Raw genomic sequence first — 17314 nt, forward strand, 5'->3', positions numbered from 1 at the left:
ATGGCAGAAGCCAGAATATCTCAGGATGAGTTCATGTGTTCAGTGTGTCTGGATCTCCTGAAGGATCCTGTGGCCACTTCCTGTGGACATAGTTTCTGCAAGATCTGTATTACAGGCTTCTGGGATCAGGAGGATCAGATGAGAGTCTACAGCTGCCCTCAGTGCAGACAGACCTTCAGACCAAGACCTGCTTTAGCTAAAAACACCATTCTGGCTGAAATGGTGGAGAAACTGAAGAAGATTAAACTTCCTACTGACTGTTACGCTGGAGCTGGAGATGTGCAGTGTGACGTCTGTACTGGAAGAAAACACAAAGCCGTCAAGTCCTGTCTGGTGTGTCTGAGCTCTTACTGTCAGAATCACCTTGAACAACATGAGAGTTTGTTTAAAGGAAAGAGACACAATCTGACTGAAGCCACTGGACGACTGCAGGAGATGATCTGCCCGAAACACGACAAGATCCTTGAGGTTTTCTGCCGCACTGATCAGAAGTGTATATGTCTGCTGTGTATGATGGATGAACATAAAAACCATGACACTGTATCAGCTGCAGCACAGAGGACAGAGAAACAGGTATGAACTTAAAGAGTCCCATTATGATCATTTACAGGCTCATCATTGATGAACATGTCATTACAAAAGTTCACAATGTTGTTGCAGATGAAATATTATGTGGATTACACTGAATAAATATCAGGTTATATACTAATATCATCAGGTTATATACTAATATTATATACTGTGGTCGCCCAATTTCATGTAAATTCAAGGTGTGGTATTTGGCAGCCGCAGATCTCAAACAAACTTACCGATCGGTGCGATTTGCTGCTTAAAGTCGGAGGAGTTGAATACGTACTGAAGCCATACATGCACTTGCTATCTTTATTGCAGATGAAGCTGTTTATATATATTTGTGAAATAAACGCATGTTTCCAACATTTACGTGCAGTAAAAAACTATTCATTCAAACCTTAATGCACTACTTATTTCAGTGCCTACAGGCCTATGTACAATGAAGATCAACATAAGCTTATTCTTTTTAAATATCAAAGTCTATTTTTATACTTTTATTTCGATAAATATGGCATACATAATAATACAAATTGTGTTTAATATAATACTATTTCTACATGAAGACTGTTAATGTTGTAAAAACTGACTCATGTACATGGCATTTTTACCATAGTAAAAAAAACATTGTCATTCGTCTCTTTATTGCAGAACAAGATCGTCGCATACAAAAATATACAGAGGATTTACAACAGTAACTTACTCATTGTTATAGCAGCAAATGAACAAAATCAAATTATTTCTCCAGGGAATAACATTAAATGAACACATAGGCTACTTCCGTTCTGTATTTTCAATACACTTCTTACAAATTATACAATCTTAATATATTGCAGCAGTTCAGTTTAAACTGGTATGATGTAAAATTATCTCAAATCTTCACACCATTAATTCTTCGGAGTATTATATGTGGACGTGTTACTTCCAGATGTCCATTATTTGTAAATAAATCTCACAAGAACAATATCCATTATCATAGCCTACCAATTTCTAAAAATAAAGATTTTTTTTAAAGACAATATTCTTGTTATTCCAAATAGGCTAACAGATTTGTGTGGACACACAATCGTTGTGATAAAACTCAATTCAATGACAACATTGCTAAAGTTTCTGCTCGTGGAAACCCTAACCAAGGCAGTTACAGAAAGGAAATAATAAATATCATTACCAGAAGAAGCTGACTGTGTAAATCCTTGACATAAACCGTTCGCATTTAAAGTTATTAAAGCATTTTCCCGAGAAGTCGCCGGCGCGAAGGTAAGACGGAACAACTGATACACTGCTTTGCGGATAGGCGGAAGTTAACTGACGTCATTGTGAAAAGGGTCTATAGCAGCCATTAGAGTGTGTGCTGATCTTCACTTCAGATTCTAAACAACAGTAATACAGTAGTAGATCATCCAGGTATCTTTGGAATAATCATACTACGACTTGTAATTCTAATTTTACAGTAATTCTAATTTTGAATATTATTTAGGACAGATATTATGCAAATTGAGATGCAGCATGAGTCTTCTGAAGCAATAGGAAAAATCAAATATGGTGGCATGTTTAGTCATGTGTAAGGACCTTAGGTCATTTATTAGCTCAATTTAATTGTTACAGGGAATAAGAATTGAATCAACTGTAAATGATTCACTGTAAATGAGTCAGAATTAATATTTAACACTTCATCAATTATTCGTCCAGCGAAAACTGAGGTTAGAGTATTTTACCAATTCTGGATAAAATATTATTCTGCTGCCAACAGTAACAATATTTTATTATGATTATTATTATTATAAATATTATATTATTATAAGCAAGAGGTAACTGATCTTTGAGTTTAAGACAGTAATTTGATACACAGCACAAGAAACTCGTATATGTGAAAATCAAAACAAGCTTTATTGACTACTTCTAATGATTACAGGAAACTAAGGCTAAACACACACACACACACACATTCACGGAGTTGATATGAGTTATGAAGAAAGTCCCAAATACTAACTAAACATCGCAACCTGAGGAAAATCACAAAAGCAGAGCTTTGGCTTGATTCTTTAGGTTTAAAGGAGTTTCACCAGTTTCCAGCAAGAGAGAGAAGTTTGCTTGTACCTGCGTTTGCTGTGACAGCTGAGGTAATCGGGTGGTTCTGCGACTCGCGTGCAGCGGAGTCCCGTTCTGGATTGGCTGTCTTTCAGGTGACGTCTTCTCGGGAAAGCCCTTCGTGGGTTGCGCGGAAGCTTTAAAGTTAAAGTTGGTGAAACGCGCTGTTCTGAGCAGTGGCTTTCTTCTTTGGAGACTTTGGTCAGATATTTCACAGTGTTCTGGAGTCTGGATGTGACGGCTGTTGAATGGTCAGCTGCGCGGCTTGTGGTTGAAGTCGGCGACTGTTAGATGGAAAATCAGCCCCGGTCAATCAGTTCTCAATGACCCATGCGACTTTTCCGCCGTGGTCAAAGCAGCGGTGCTTCGGCTACTGGGCTTCAACGACTGTGCTTCAGTCCGACTTCTGACCGACCTTTTGACCGATTTCTGACCGACTTCTGACTTCTGACTTCCAGCTTCTGCACTAGCTTGTTTGGACAGCATAGTTTTAAAGGAGCGATCCTCCAATGAGACGTTGCTACGGAGATTAGACACGCCTCGTCTATTGTCTATTGATCACATTGCGTGATATCTGTGGAACATTCTCCTGTTTTATTAACAACTTTATAACGTTTCTTAATATTTTCCTGATACTGAATTTCAATGTTTCATTCACACAGAATTACAGAGAATTATAAATTCTGCATTTAGAACTCAAACATGACACACTTCTTACACACATATTATTAGACTGACCTAATTAAAGCAATGATTACCAGAGAAAGAAAAGGCATACGGGAATACAAACATATACTGCATTGACTCCAACCTTTTAGTAATCACATCATAGCAAGTGTTATTCTGGATATAGTTAATACTTTAAATGACAATTGTCCCTTTTGAGATTCAAGATTGAGTCCTTAAGCATAGAGTCATTGAACAGCGACCAGAGTCACAAGTGACCGGGTCAAAACGGATTGCTCCACACAAAAGGGGGTATAGATAGGACATATTCGTCTTTAAATCCATTGATGGGTGTTTTCCTGTTCCGTCCGATAATACAAGAGGGTTTTGTGAGAGAGTCAATAGATTTAATGTGATCAGACCCTCGTGATAGGTTCTGATTAGTTTATTGCTGATGACCTAAGAAGTCCTTTAGACAGAGTCCTTTGTTAAAAGAAGTTGTGTCATCATTTCTGTTAAGGCTAGGTTTTTCCTGTCAGGAAATGGATCTTTTGGACCAAACGAAGCTTTGTTCAATCATGCCTCTGGCTGATAAAGCCATTTGGTAACGTCTGTCGAACGAGTCCCTACACATGTGACATGCATGAGCCAGTGATTGATTTAGGTTCTAGAAACAGAGACATTCTTTAGAGTATCTTCTTTTGTGTTCTGCAAGAGAAAATCATACAAATTGAAAAGACATGAGGATGAGTAAAATATGAAAGAATTTACATTTCTAGGTGAACTATCCCTATAAAACTAGACATTGATGAAATAATGCTGACACTTATGAATGAACCTATAACCTTATCATGAAAGATCTTTAACCCTCAATCTCAGCACTTACTGATACTGGATTCATATCTGATTTATGTGATGTTTCTCCTGTCATTGGTTTGTCCTTTAGCACCAGCTGAAGGAGATGCAGAGGTCGTTCCAGCAGAGGATCCAGCAGAGAGAGAAAGATCTTCAGCAGCTGAGAGAGGCTGTGGAGTCTCATAAGGTGAGTCTGGAGAAGAAGAGAAGTTTGAGAAGTCTCAGTCAGGACTCACTGAAGCCACTGTGTAATTGTGATGTGTGTCCTAACAGCGCTCTGCACAGACAGCAGTGGAGGACAGTGAGAGGATCTTCACTGAGCTCATCTGCTCCATTGAAAGAAGCCGCTCTGAGGCCAAACAGCGGATCAGAGATCAGGAAAAGACTGCAGTGAGTCGAGCTGAAGGACGACTGAAGCGACTGGAGCAGGAGATCAATGATCTGAGGAGAAGAGAAGCTGAGCTGGAGCAGCTTTCACACACACAGGATCACATCCATTTCCTGCAGGTAACAGAGATCTAGAAGAACAGGATCATAGTGGACTTGAGCAAGAGACTCATTCTGCTCTCATGAAATGTTTCTCTACTCTCATGAAATGTTTCTCTGCTCTCATGAAATGAGCCGTTGACTGTGTGTTCGGTTATTATATAATCATCAGTCAGACTCTCATCTGATCTTCTTCTTTTGAAAGAGACACACTTACAAATGAAGTTCAGCTCTGGAAAATTTCTGAAACATTTTTCTGAAGGATATATTGAGCTTCCAAATAGCAACAGTTCGAAACTTCACTAATATTTATTTATTAATTTATTTTTTGCAACAATGTGAAATCCAAGAACATGATGGTAACAGTTTCACCCAGCAAGATTTCCCTTCATCTTTTTATTTTTTTGTTTACTACAAATTCTGAGTAATGTTTACCAAAGTCAGATAATCTTTAAACCTGCTGAAACCTTTTATAATTATTTTCAGTAACACATTAATGAATTTGACAGTGAAGTCCTTAAACAGGAAGTGAGGTTGTATATTAGCGATGCTTCAGCGTAATTTCAGAGCCACTAACTGCTCAAAAGTTATACATAAAATTCTCTACTCATTGTCTTTGAACTGCTTTTCCTGATCAAATCTTATCAACCCTGTCATGTGACTCAATTGATGCACTTGATCTGTTACATTTATGTTATTGCCAGATGTTTGATCATCAAAGTGTTTTCCTAGAATGTTCTCATATAGTGTAAGTGTCAAACACTTACAGCTCTAACATGATATAATGAACATGAGAAGAATGAAGCTGATGCTGTGAAAGTGCTGGATTGAGGAGAGTTACTAAAGATCAACATGAGCTGCTCAAATCTGACATTAGTGCAGGTTATTGGCTGAAGTGTGGAGGTGATGAGCTTTGATTTCTGTTTTCTGTAGAGTTTCCAGTCTCTCTCAGCTCCTCCTGAATCTACAGACGTAAATGACGATCCCTTCAGTTCTCTCTCCTCTTTTGATGGCATGAGAGAATCTGCCTGTCAGCTGAGAGACAAACCGGAGGATTTCTGCAAAGAGGAGCTGAAGAAGATCTCTGACAGTGGTAAAGTCCTGGAGATTCATCTGCTCTCAGAAATGATCCTCCATCATCTCATATCATGTAGAAGATCATATTAGAAATGTCTTAGGAATTGATGCAGGGATCATTTTCTTTTGACATGATAATCACACTCTTCATGTCTGTTGATTTCCACAGTTACTTTCACCATCATTGTTCACTGGCCCAGGAACGACTTCCTACAATGTAAGTCACTAAGAAAACAAGCAGAAAAATTCACTGAGTGTGTTCATGTTCTTCCTGTACAAGGAGAAAGAAAACATGACAGAAGAGTTTTGAGTTTTCATGTAAATTAGTGTTTTTTTAATGGGGCGTTCTGAGAACATCAGGGGTCGCTGGAAGCAATATCTTCAAAAGGTGTTGAGGAGTTCTTGGGAGGCGTTTGTTTAAGCACATAAATGCCAAAGATTTACGAGATGAAACTTGTAATTTCTTGCAAAATAAATTTAGGTAAAACTTTACTTAAAGCCCTTATGTATAATCCATTATTAAGGTATTTATAATGTATATAATACATTGTATCTTTTCATAAATAATTATAACCAAAGTTAAAATGCATTATAATATTTGCAGATTCTGAAATTGGTTGTTTGTCGTGTTTTAATGCATTATACTTTCTAAAAAAAATCTAGTTAATTGAGTAATCCACGAACAAAGAACAGACCCCCGAATAGACAGTGTATTATTTCCATCGCCACGACTGTTTACTTGGGTGTTTCTGTCAGCTTTCTGTAGCACAGATGCTGAACTTCCAGTGAAAACAACTTCTGCATTTAGAATTCAGACACAATATGTTTTTTTCTTGTTTTCCATTGGAAAAAAATACAAACCCAATTCCCAAAAAAGTTGGGACACTGTACAAATTGTGAATAAAAAAGGAATGCAATAATTTAGAAACCTCATAAACTTATATCTTATTAACAATAGAATATAGATAACATATCAAATCTTGAAAGTCAGACATTTTTAAATGTCATGCCAAATATTGGCTCATTTTGGATTTCATGAGAGCTACACATTCCAAAAAAGTTGGGACAGGTGGCAATAAGAGGCCGGAAAAGTTAAATGTACATATAAGGAACAGATGGAGGACCAATTTGCAACTTACTAGGTCAATTGGCAACATGATTGGGTATAAAAAGAGCCTCTCAGAGTGGCAGTGTCTCTCAGAAGTCAAGATGGGCAGAGGATCACCAATTCCCCCAATGCTGCAGCGAAAAATAGTGGAGCAATATCAGAAAGGAGTTTCTCAGAGAAAAATTGCAAAGAGTTTGAAGTTATCATCATCTACAGTGCATAATATCATCCAAAGATTAAGAGAATCTGGAACAATCTCTGTGCGTAAGGGTCAAGCCCGGAAAACCATACTGGATGCCCGTGATCTTTGGGCCCTTAGAAGGCACTGCATCACATACAGGAATGCTACTGTAATGGAAATCACAACATGGGCTCAGGAATACTTCCAGAAAACATTGTCGGTGAACACAATCCACCGTGCCATTCGCCGTTGCCGGCTAAAACTCTATAGGTCAAAAAAGGAAGCCATATCTAAACATGATCCAGAAGCGCAGGCGATTTCTCTGGGCCAAGGCTCATTTAAAATGGACTGTGGCAAAGTGGAAAACTGTTCTGTGGTCAGACGAATCAAAATTTGAAGTTCTTCTTGGAAAACTTGGATGACGCCATGTCATCCGGACTAAAGAGGACAAGGACAACCCAAGTTGTTATCAGCGCTCAGTTCAGAAGCCTGCATCTCTGATGGTATGGGGTTGCATGAGTGCGTGTGGCATGGGCAGCTTACACATCTGGAAAGGCACCATCAATGCTGAAAGGTATGTCCAAGTTCTAGAACAACATATGCTCTCATCCAGACGTCGTCTCTTTCAGGGAAGACCTTGCATTTTCCAACATGACAATGCATCAATTACAACATCACGGCTGCGTAGAAGAAGGATCCGGGTACTGAAATGGCCAGCCTGCAGTCCAGATCTTTTACCCATAGAAAACATTTAGCGGAAAAAAGAGGAAAATGCGACAAAGAAGACCTAAGACATTTGAGCAACTAGAAGCCTGTATTAGACAAGAATGGAACATTCCTATTCCTAAACTTGAGCAACTTGTCTCCTCAGTCCCCAGACGTTTGCAGACTGTTATAAAAAGAAGAGGGGATGCCACACAGTGGTAAACATGGCCTTGTCCCAACTTTTTTGAGATGTGTGTTATGACACAGAGGGGTCGGACACAGATGTACAAACGGTAAGTAGTCTTTATTGATTAACCAGTGAGCAGATATGGTAAGCAGAGTATAGCAGATGAACAATGGGAGAGTCTGGAGATATTTACGGTCCTTTTGTGATTGCAGAAGGTGGAGACTTGGAACTGGATGGAGCTGGAGAACGTAGGAGACGTAGGAGCACTCACACACAGACGAGGAACACACTGGGAGATCAGGGAGCACAGGAGACAGGTAAGTAGCGAGCGAGGGAGTCCTTGAGGTAAGCATACAGGTAAGTATAGCTCAACGCGACCGGACAGTGAGTGCAGGGTGTGAGTGCTCTATATACTGGTGGTGATGAAGGGGATGATGATGTGCAGGTGGCGGTGATTAGTATTCCGGTGATTGGGAGCGTTGTGATTGGTGCATGGTGGAGCCTGATGTGTCTGTGACAGTACCCGACGTCATGGTGGCCGTCCTCTTCCACACGGGGCAGGTCTGTCAGGGTGGTTACTGTGGAAGTCTTGAAGTAGGTTGGGATCGAGGATGTCGTTTCTTGGGACCCAGGAGTGTTCCTCAGGGCCATAGCCTTCCCAGTTTACGAGGTATTCTAGTTGACCACCACGGCGTCGGGAGTCCAAGATCTCGTGTACCTCGTATGCTGTGCCGTCTTCCAGGATGAGTAGAAGGGGGGGGGTTCGGTGGCTGCCACGTCAGGCCCTGTGGAGGAGGAGACAGAAGGGTGGTGAGGTTTGAGTAAGGAGACGTGGAATGTGGGGTGAATGCAGTAACCTGGTGGGAGTTGGAGCTGGTAGGTGACCGGGTTGGTGTGCTTGATGATCTTAAATGGGCCAATGAACCTGGGACTCAGCTTCTTGCAGGGCAGACGCAGCCTGATGTCCCGGGTTGACAGCCAGACCCTCTGTCCGGGCTGGTAGACTGGGGTGTCAGAACGACGAAGGTCGGTTGTCAGTCTGCGTCTGCGCAGGGCTCATTGCAGCTGGTGGTGTGCTGAGTCCGAGACCCTCTTGCTCTCTCGGAACCAGTGATCCACAGCTGGTACGTTGGAGGGTTCCCCATCCCAGGGGAACAGTGGGGGTTGGTATCCGAGTACGCACTGGAATGGTGTGAGTCCTGTAGTTGGTTGACGTAGGGAGTTCTGTGCGTACTCGGCCCAACCCAAATACTGGTTCCAAGAGTTCTGGTGGTCCTGACAGAAGGTACGGAGGAAGCGGCCGATCTCCTGGATTTTCCTTTCCGTCTGCCTGTTCGACTGTGGGTGGTATCCAGATGTTAGGCTGACGGCCACACCTAGGAGTGAGTGGAAGGCTTTCCAGACATGGGAAATAAACTGTGGTCCTCTGTGGGAAACAATGTCTTCTGGAATTCCGAAGCACCGGAACACATGGTTGAATAATAGTTCAGCCGTTTCCATGGCAGTGGTTAGTCCTTTCAGAGGGATAAGACGACATGACTTGGAGAAGCGGTCGATGATAACCAGAATGCAGATGAATCCATCGGATGCTGGAAGGTCGGTGATGAAATCCACTCCTAGGTGTGACCAGGGTCGGGTTGGAACGGGCAGAGGAAGGAGCTTGCCGGCTGGTAGGTGACGTGAACTTTTGGAGGTGGCGCACTCCCTGCAGCCCTGCACGTACCTTCTGACGTCTGCCGCCATGTTGGGCCACCAGAAGCGTTGTTTAAGCAACGAGAGGGTTCCATTGACCCCCGGGTGACCAGTGCCAAGTGACGTGTGGGCTGAGTGGTTGATTTGAATGCGTCGTGACCAGGTGATGAAGAGCAAGCCTGGTGGGCAACCCGGCGGAGGATTCGTGGAGGCATTGGAGGAGGGTATGGTCTCTTCCGACCACGTGATGGGACTTACGATGAGGGAACTTGGAATGATCGGTTCAGGTTCTTCAGATCTTTCTTCAGGAGCATGGAGACGGCAGAGGGCGTCAGCTTTCACATTTTTTGATCCAGGGCGGTAGGAGATTGTGAAGTGGAAGCGAGAGAAAAACATGGCCCAGCGGGCTTGTCTAGGGGTAAGTCTCTTGGCAGCACGGAGTTATTCGAGGTTCTTATGGTCAGTTAGTACCAGGAAAGGGTGGTTTGGTCCCTCCAACCAATGCCTCCACTCTTCCAGGGCTAGCTTCACAGCAAGAAGTTCTCTGTCACCGATGTTGTAGTTGACTTCCGCCGGGTTGAGCTTGCGGGAGAAGAAGGCACATGGATGGAGTTTGCTTGGGGTCCCCTGCTGCTGGGACAGCACCGCTCCCACTCCGGTGGTGGAGGCATCCACCTCCACGATGAAGGGCAGTTCTGGATCGGGGTGGACGAGGAGGGGAACGGTGGTGAAGGCTTCCTTTAAGCGGTTGAAGGCGTCGGTGGCAGCTGGTGACCAGGACAGAGACTTGGGCTGATGGCGTAGAAGATTGGTGAGAGGATGAGTGATGGAGCTGTAATTCTTGATGAAGCGGCGATAAAAGTTGGCAAATCCCAGGAATCTTTGAAGTTCTTTAATGGTGGTTGGTTCTGGCCAGTTGGTGATGGATTCCACCTTCCTCTCATCCATCCGGATGCCACTGTGATCGATGATGTAACCAAGAAAGTGTACAGATGGCTGATGGAATGAGCACTTTTCAGCTTTCAGGAAGAGATGGAACTGTCGAAGACGGGTGAGGACCTCCGCAACGTGTTGGCGATGTTCGGCCAGGCTCCGGGAGTATATGAGGATGTCGTCGATGTACACCAGAACAAATCGGTTGAGGAACTCCCGGAGCACCTCATGAATGAAGTCCTGGAATATGGAGGGGGCGTTGACCAGGCCATACGGCATGACGAGGTACTCGTAGTGGCCGGTGGGCGTAATGAAGGCGGTCTTCCATTCGTCCCCCTCGCGGATCCGGATGAGGTTATACGCGCTGCGGAGGTCCAGCTTCGTGAACACAGTGGCACCACGGAGATGTTCCAGGGCCGCCGGGACGAGAGGAAGGGGATAGCGGAACTTGACCGTGATTTTATTGAGGGATCGGTAATTGATGCAGGGCCTCAAGCCTCCGTCCTTTTTGGCCACGAAAAAGAAACTGGATGCAGCAGGGGACGTAGATGGACGAATATAACCTTGGTCAAGGGCCTCCTTGATGTACTCCTCCATGGCCTTCTCCTCTGGGATGGAAAGAGGGTATATCTTTCCCTTAGGCACTGGTTCACCCGGAAGCAGATCAATGGCACAGTCCCATGGCCGGTGTGGAGGCAGCTTAGAGGGTGCAGAAGACATCGCTGAAGGGGGCGTAGCACTCGGGGATGTCGATGGAGCGTTGCTCGACTGGACTCTCGATGGAGGTTGTACAGACTGGAAGTTCTTTGGAAGGAGCTCGTGGAACGGGGAGCGTAGAGATGCAGTGAGAGAAACAGGCCTCGCCCCACTTCAGGATTTCGCCGGTCTTCCAGGAGATGGTCGGGTTGTGCTGCTCCAACCAGCGATGCCCTAGAACCATGTCAGCGGTGGAATCCTCCAGAACCAGCAGGTGAATGGTCTCCACGTGAAGAATTCCGACTTGCAGTTGAAGGGGTCCCACCACACGGCGAACATGTTTACGGCTGAGAGGTTTTCCCGTTATGGAACTGATCTGGTAGACAATCGGAGACGGAGAGGTCTTGAGGTTGAGGTGCCGGCAGAGGGCGCCAGAGATGAAGTTGCCGGCTGACCCTGAGTCGAGGAGCGCCACCACTGTAAGTGAAGTATCAGCAGCAGTAAGATTGACAATAGTGGTGAGTGGTTTCATCTTATGAGTAGAGAGAAGAATGGCACTCACCATGGGACGAGGAGGTCGCGTGGGACATGCGGAGATGACATGCCCCGGCGTACCGCAGTATAAACAGAGGTTCAGGGTCAGCCGACGTCTTCGTTCTGTGGGGGTGAGACGAGAGTTTTCGACCTCCATGGATTCGTTGGCTGGTTCTGGAGGGCTGACGGGTTTGGACCGGCAGAGGAGTGAGTCGGAGAATGACTGGCCCTGGTGTTCTTGAAGACACGCTTGCATTCAAGTGGCGCAGCGGATGGAGAGCTGGATGAACTTCTCTAGGCCGATGGAATCCTCGTATGCAGCGAGATGCAGCCGCACCCGAGGCTCCGATCCTTGTCGGTAGGTAGTAATCAAAGCTTGTTCATTCCATCCACTTACGGCAGCCAGCGTTCTGAATTGCAAAGCATAGTCATAAATAGACAACTCCGCTGAGTTGGGAGATGAGGAACGCTATTTTGGCTGTGTCGTTGGGGTACAGGTGCGGCTGCATCTCCAGGACCAGTTCACACTGCAGCAGGAAACCGCTGCAGTCCTCCGCCGATCCTGAGTAGGGCGCTGGTTTGGCCATGGGACTGGCGTACACAGGTGGAGAAGGAAATAGGGCTGTGTTTATGGTGGTGACTGAAGGTGCCTGTGGATGGCGTTGGTGGATCGATGGTCAGAGTGCGGCGCAGCGCATCCACAAGTGCTTGGAAGGGGTCCTGTTGGCTCATACTGGTTAGCAGTTATGGTCCGGTCTTCTGTTATGACACAGAGGGGTCGGACACAGATGTACAAACGGTAAGTAGTCTTTATTGATTAACCAGTGAGCAGATATGGTAAGCAGAGTATAGCAGATGAACAATGGGAGAGTCTGGAGATATTTACGGTCCTTTTGTGATTGCAGATGGTGGAGACTTGGAACTGGATGGAGCTGGAGAACGTAGGAGACGTAGGAGCACTCACACACAGACGAGGAACACACTGGGAGATCAGGGAGCACAGGAGACAGGTAAGTAGCGAGCGAGGGAGTCCTTGAGGTAAGCATACAGGTAAGTATAGCTCAACGCGACCGGACAGTGAGTGCAGGGTGTGAGTGCTCTATATACTGGTGGTGATGAATGGGATGATGATGTGCAGGTGGCGGTGATTAGTATTATGGTGATTGGGAGCGTTGTGATTGGTGCATGGTGGAGCCTGACGTGTCTGTGACAATGTGTTGATGCCATGAAATTTAAAATCAACTTATTTTTCCCTTAAAATCATACATTTTCTCAGTTTAAACATTTGATATGTCATCTATGTTGTATTCTGAATAAAATATTGAAATTTGAAACTTCCACATCATTGCATTCTGTTTTTATTCACAATTTGTAAAGTGTCCCAACATTTTTGGAATCGTGTTTGTATTATGAATGCTTCCTGTTTGCTGATTGGCTGCAGTTTGTGATAATCTATGCAATTAAGATTTCAGTGCCAAATTTTGAAAGCATTTATTTAACACCCATAAATATAATTTTTATTCACTTGGATTTTTTTGATCCTTGAGAAACTAATGATAACGATATTTAAACTATTCAGTCAAATCTGTTATGTGGCATTCAGTGACATTTATTTTAAATGATATATAGGTGAATAATAGTAGTAATCACACAAAATGAAATATTTAAAAAAAGTTCTTTTAATGTTTTTGAAATAAGTCTCTTCTGCTATTTGATCCAAAATACAGTAAAAACAGTAATATTGTTAAATATCACTATGATTTTAAAGAACCATTTTCTTGGGTAGGGTAAAGGACCTAGATGATGGATAATGATAATTCTTTTTACAGGATATCAGACAGATTGATAATTCCTGATTCTGATGTGTTTTATCTCCATCAGATTCCCATCAGCTCAATGTGGATCTGAACACAGTGAATAAATACCTGCTTCTTTCTGAGAGGAACAGAGTGATTACTGGCACCGGCATTTTCAAAGTCCAGCCATATCCTGATCATCCAGAGAGATTTGATCAGTGGTCTCAGGTGTTGTGTAGAGAGAGTGTGTGTGGACGCTGTTACTGGGAGATTGAATGGAGTGGAAGTGTGCATATATCAGTGTCATATAAGAGCATCAGCAGGAAGGGATCGGGTAAAGAGTGTGTGTTTGGACGTAATGATCAGTCCTGGAGTTTGATCTGCTCTCTCTCCAGTTACTCATTCAGACACAATAACATACAGACTAAACTCTCTGTAAAGTCCATCAGCAGTAGAATAGGAGTGTATGTGGATCACACTGCAGGAACTCTGTCCTTCTACAGCATCTCTGGAGACACACTGATCCTCATCCACACAGTCCAGACCACATTCACTCAACCGCTTTATCCTGGGTTTAGTGTTTATACTGGATCAATGAAACTGTGTTGATGAATCAAATAGACTGTAGAGAGATTCTACCCATAATGCTTTGAGCTCATGATGAATCTGTAACAGTGAGATGTTATAGAGTCTCTTATTTTCTCTTCATTACATTAATACTACAGCTGAACTTCTGTCAGTGAAATAACGTTAGAATAAATGTGTGTAATGAATCCTCATATAGACAGTGAGATCATTGTGTGTGTGTTCAATAATAAGTCTGATTTGGTAAGCAATTTCTGAACATTGGTCATAACAGAAGTCAAAGTAGTCAAAGCTTTTTCAAAGATATTAGCATGAGTAAAAATTACTACTAAATCTGAACATTTACATCTTTACATACTCCAGGTAAATCATTAATATAAAGTGAAAATAAAATTGGTCCCAAGATGGAGCCTTGTGGAACACCCTTGGGGCAAGCAAGGTAGGAAGAATTTGTACCATCAATCTGTACACACTGTTTCCTATTTAAAAAAGATAAGATTTTATCCAAAATATTGCCTCTCTGAGAAATAAAAATTTGTTAATTTAGATAAAAGAACCTGATGGTCAACCGTGTCAAATGCCTTCCTTAGATCTAAAATGACAGTACCAACACACGCACTCTTTATCTACACGGCTGTAGCCTAAAAATCATCCATGCACTTAATTCCGAGCCAATTCTAAGATACATTTGATTAATATTACTGAATGTTATTAAATTGTAAAGGAATAACAGGTGCACTTCTCTCTCAGACAATAAGATTCTGTGTAGAATTGCATCAGTCAGTTGTCTATGCTGACTGAAAGATAACTTCTGATGTTTAATCTCTCCTGAGAACACAAGCAAGAGAACAAATATCTTTGTTGCAAATATCTTTATTTTTCAAAAGCTTTAAAAAAATAATTTTTCATCCCATCCCAATTTTTTCCACCACCATGCCCATTTCATGTTTATCAGATTGACAACATTACCAACCCCTTGGTCTCCCCTGATCCACCTGAAGAAATATTTAGACAGCACATTTTAAAAATAACTTTAATAAAACATTTGTTTACACAAGTACAAATATGAAATTTTACTTAAATTAAATGTCAAGTGGTGACCTCGCCAAAGATGGCCGCTTAGTTCATTAGCTCCATGCCAGTTCCTTCTCTTTTTAAATTTTATTTCTTTCATCTCGATTCTTTTTCGAAGTATACTGTCCCAACAGCAACAAACAATGTCCGAGACTAAAGAAACGCGCAAATTTCCGCTTTTCATGTCCTCCCGGCCTACCAGAAATGTAAAGAAAAAGCACACAGAGACGGAGGAGACTTTGTCAGAACAGGCCGAAGTTATGTTGACCGAAATCCGCTCACTGGGAGCCAGTCTAGGCAGTATTGACAGCAGATTAAGTGCGATTGACAGTCGTTTGTACAATATTTCTACTTCAGTAACCTCAATACAAATGAGACATGCTTAACGGAGGCCGAATGCAGAATCTCTGCTGCTGAGGATGGTATGCTCTCTCACGATAACATTTTTCAATGAGGCCGGCATTATTGATGTTTGGAGATGTTTTTTCAGGTACAACATTAAAATCTTTCCAACAATTATCATATCAATATAACATACCACAATCTAATTTTTTCAAATATCTTCAGTTGTGTCACTTTATAAAACCTTTGTCTGATAATGGCAAATTGAGATTTGAACTTACTCGCGTTGAACAGATAGTGACAAATAATTTTTTTAAAGGGTTAATATCTGTTATATATGATGCTTTGTCTGACACATGTACTTCCTCCTTAGAAAATCTGAAGAGTGTTTGGAAAAATGATTTAGGTCATAGAATTGATAACACGGATTGGTCTGCTGTATGTAATAATTTGTACTTTAAGTGTACTTCATTAGGGGTTCATGAACTTAACTATAAGTTTATTAACAGAATCTATCTCACACCATTGCATCTAAAAAAGATTTATAGGAACTCCTCTGGTCTCTATTTTAATTGTAAAAAGTGCAAGGGAACATTTCTTCACTGCTTTTGGTATTGTGATAAAATCATCCCTTTTTGGACCAAAATACATAATTTCTTAGAAGAGCTCCTTAAGTTTCAATATCGTTTATCTTTGGAATTGTATCTGTTATCTATTCTAATGGAGACAATGTTTGACTCGCATGCTAAACACATGTTTTTAATTTTGGTTTATTTTGCAAAGAAATGTATATTGTTACTGTGGTTATCCCCTCAGGTACCTTCTTTCAAAATGCGGATGTCTCAAATATCTTACTTATGATACACATCAAAAGTCTAAGGACTTTTGGCGGATATGGACACTTCTTTGGCACTATGTTAATAATCATCCCTGATTCCTTATTCTACTGTGTATATTTACTTTCCTGCCTGACACAGTTGTATTTTTTATGTATTTCTTTTTTATTTTTTCTCTCTCTCCCATTGTGGGTTTGAGGCTATATTTGTATGTTCCTGGACATTGGAGTAACTGACAAATAAATGTAAAAAATAAATAAATAAATGTCAAGTACTGTTTGTATTGCATCCTTTAAAACCCATGTTGTCACTCTGAAAAACATAGGATGTCAAAGTCTGTTCCTGGACAACCACTGTTGTGCAGAATAGTTTAACTTCCAGTTTTAATCAAACACACTTGAACTAGCGCATACAGGATTGAACTGGAGCATCCTTTGATAGCCCTTCTCTAGAGCAAAAGCAAATTGAATCAAAGCCAATATTCAGCTGAATGGAAGACCAAATCTCTCAACTGAGCACTGGAAGAAGTAAAGGGTCCTCTCTCATCCTTCACTGTCATCGCTCCTCCTTTTAAGCTTCTGAAGCTCCTCCATGAGACACGAGACCGGTGTGGCACTGAGGTGACACTTATTATGAATCACGCCACCAAACTGCAGAACACAGCAGAACTAGAAAACTTAGGCTGTAAAAAGCATAGAGTCCATTGGTTCCATACCATAAAACAGTCCTTTAAGGGATAGTTCATCCAAAAATGAAAATTCTGTCATCATTTACTCACCCTCAAGTTGTTCCGAACCTGTATATATTTCTTTGTTCTGCTTTACACAAAGAAAGATATTTGGAAGAATGTTTCTAACCAAGCTGATCTCGCCCACCATTGACTGCCATAGTATTTTTTTCCCC

General features: G+C 42.2%; 1 protein-coding gene across 1 annotated transcript; it reads left to right on the forward strand.

Annotated features, from left to right (window-relative positions):
* Positions 1–8670, forward strand: LOC125263927 (E3 ubiquitin/ISG15 ligase TRIM25-like). Its single transcript, XM_048183129.1, has 6 exons — positions 1–573; positions 4271–4366; positions 4453–4661; positions 8004–8029; positions 8136–8240; positions 8444–8670. Exons 1-6 carry the CDS (start codon positions 1–3, stop codon positions 8668–8670), a joined length of 1236 nt encoding a protein of 411 aa, XP_048039086.1.
* Positions 8671–17314: the final 8644 nt, after the last annotated feature.

Source organism: Megalobrama amblycephala, linkage group LG3 (genome assembly GCF_018812025.1).
Source record: "Megalobrama amblycephala isolate DHTTF-2021 linkage group LG3, ASM1881202v1, whole genome shotgun sequence".
Lineage (NCBI taxonomy): Eukaryota > Metazoa > Chordata > Actinopteri > Cypriniformes > Xenocyprididae > Megalobrama > Megalobrama amblycephala.

What these genes read in the sequence shown, in the direction of transcription:
- LOC125263927 (XM_048183129.1), top strand. Translation starts at nt 1, where the DNA reads ATGGCAGAAGCCAGAATATCTCAGGATGAGTTCATGTGTTCAGTGTGT. An exon ending in CACAGAGGACAGAGAAACAG is followed by an intron (nt 574 to 4,270) that starts GTATGAACTTAA and finishes TTTGTCCTTTAG; the next exon opens with CACCAGCTGAAGGAGATGCA. An exon ending in CGGACACAGATGTACAAACG is followed by an intron (nt 8,030 to 8,135) that starts GTAAGTAGTCTT and finishes TTGTGATTGCAG; the next exon opens with AAGGTGGAGACTTGGAACTG.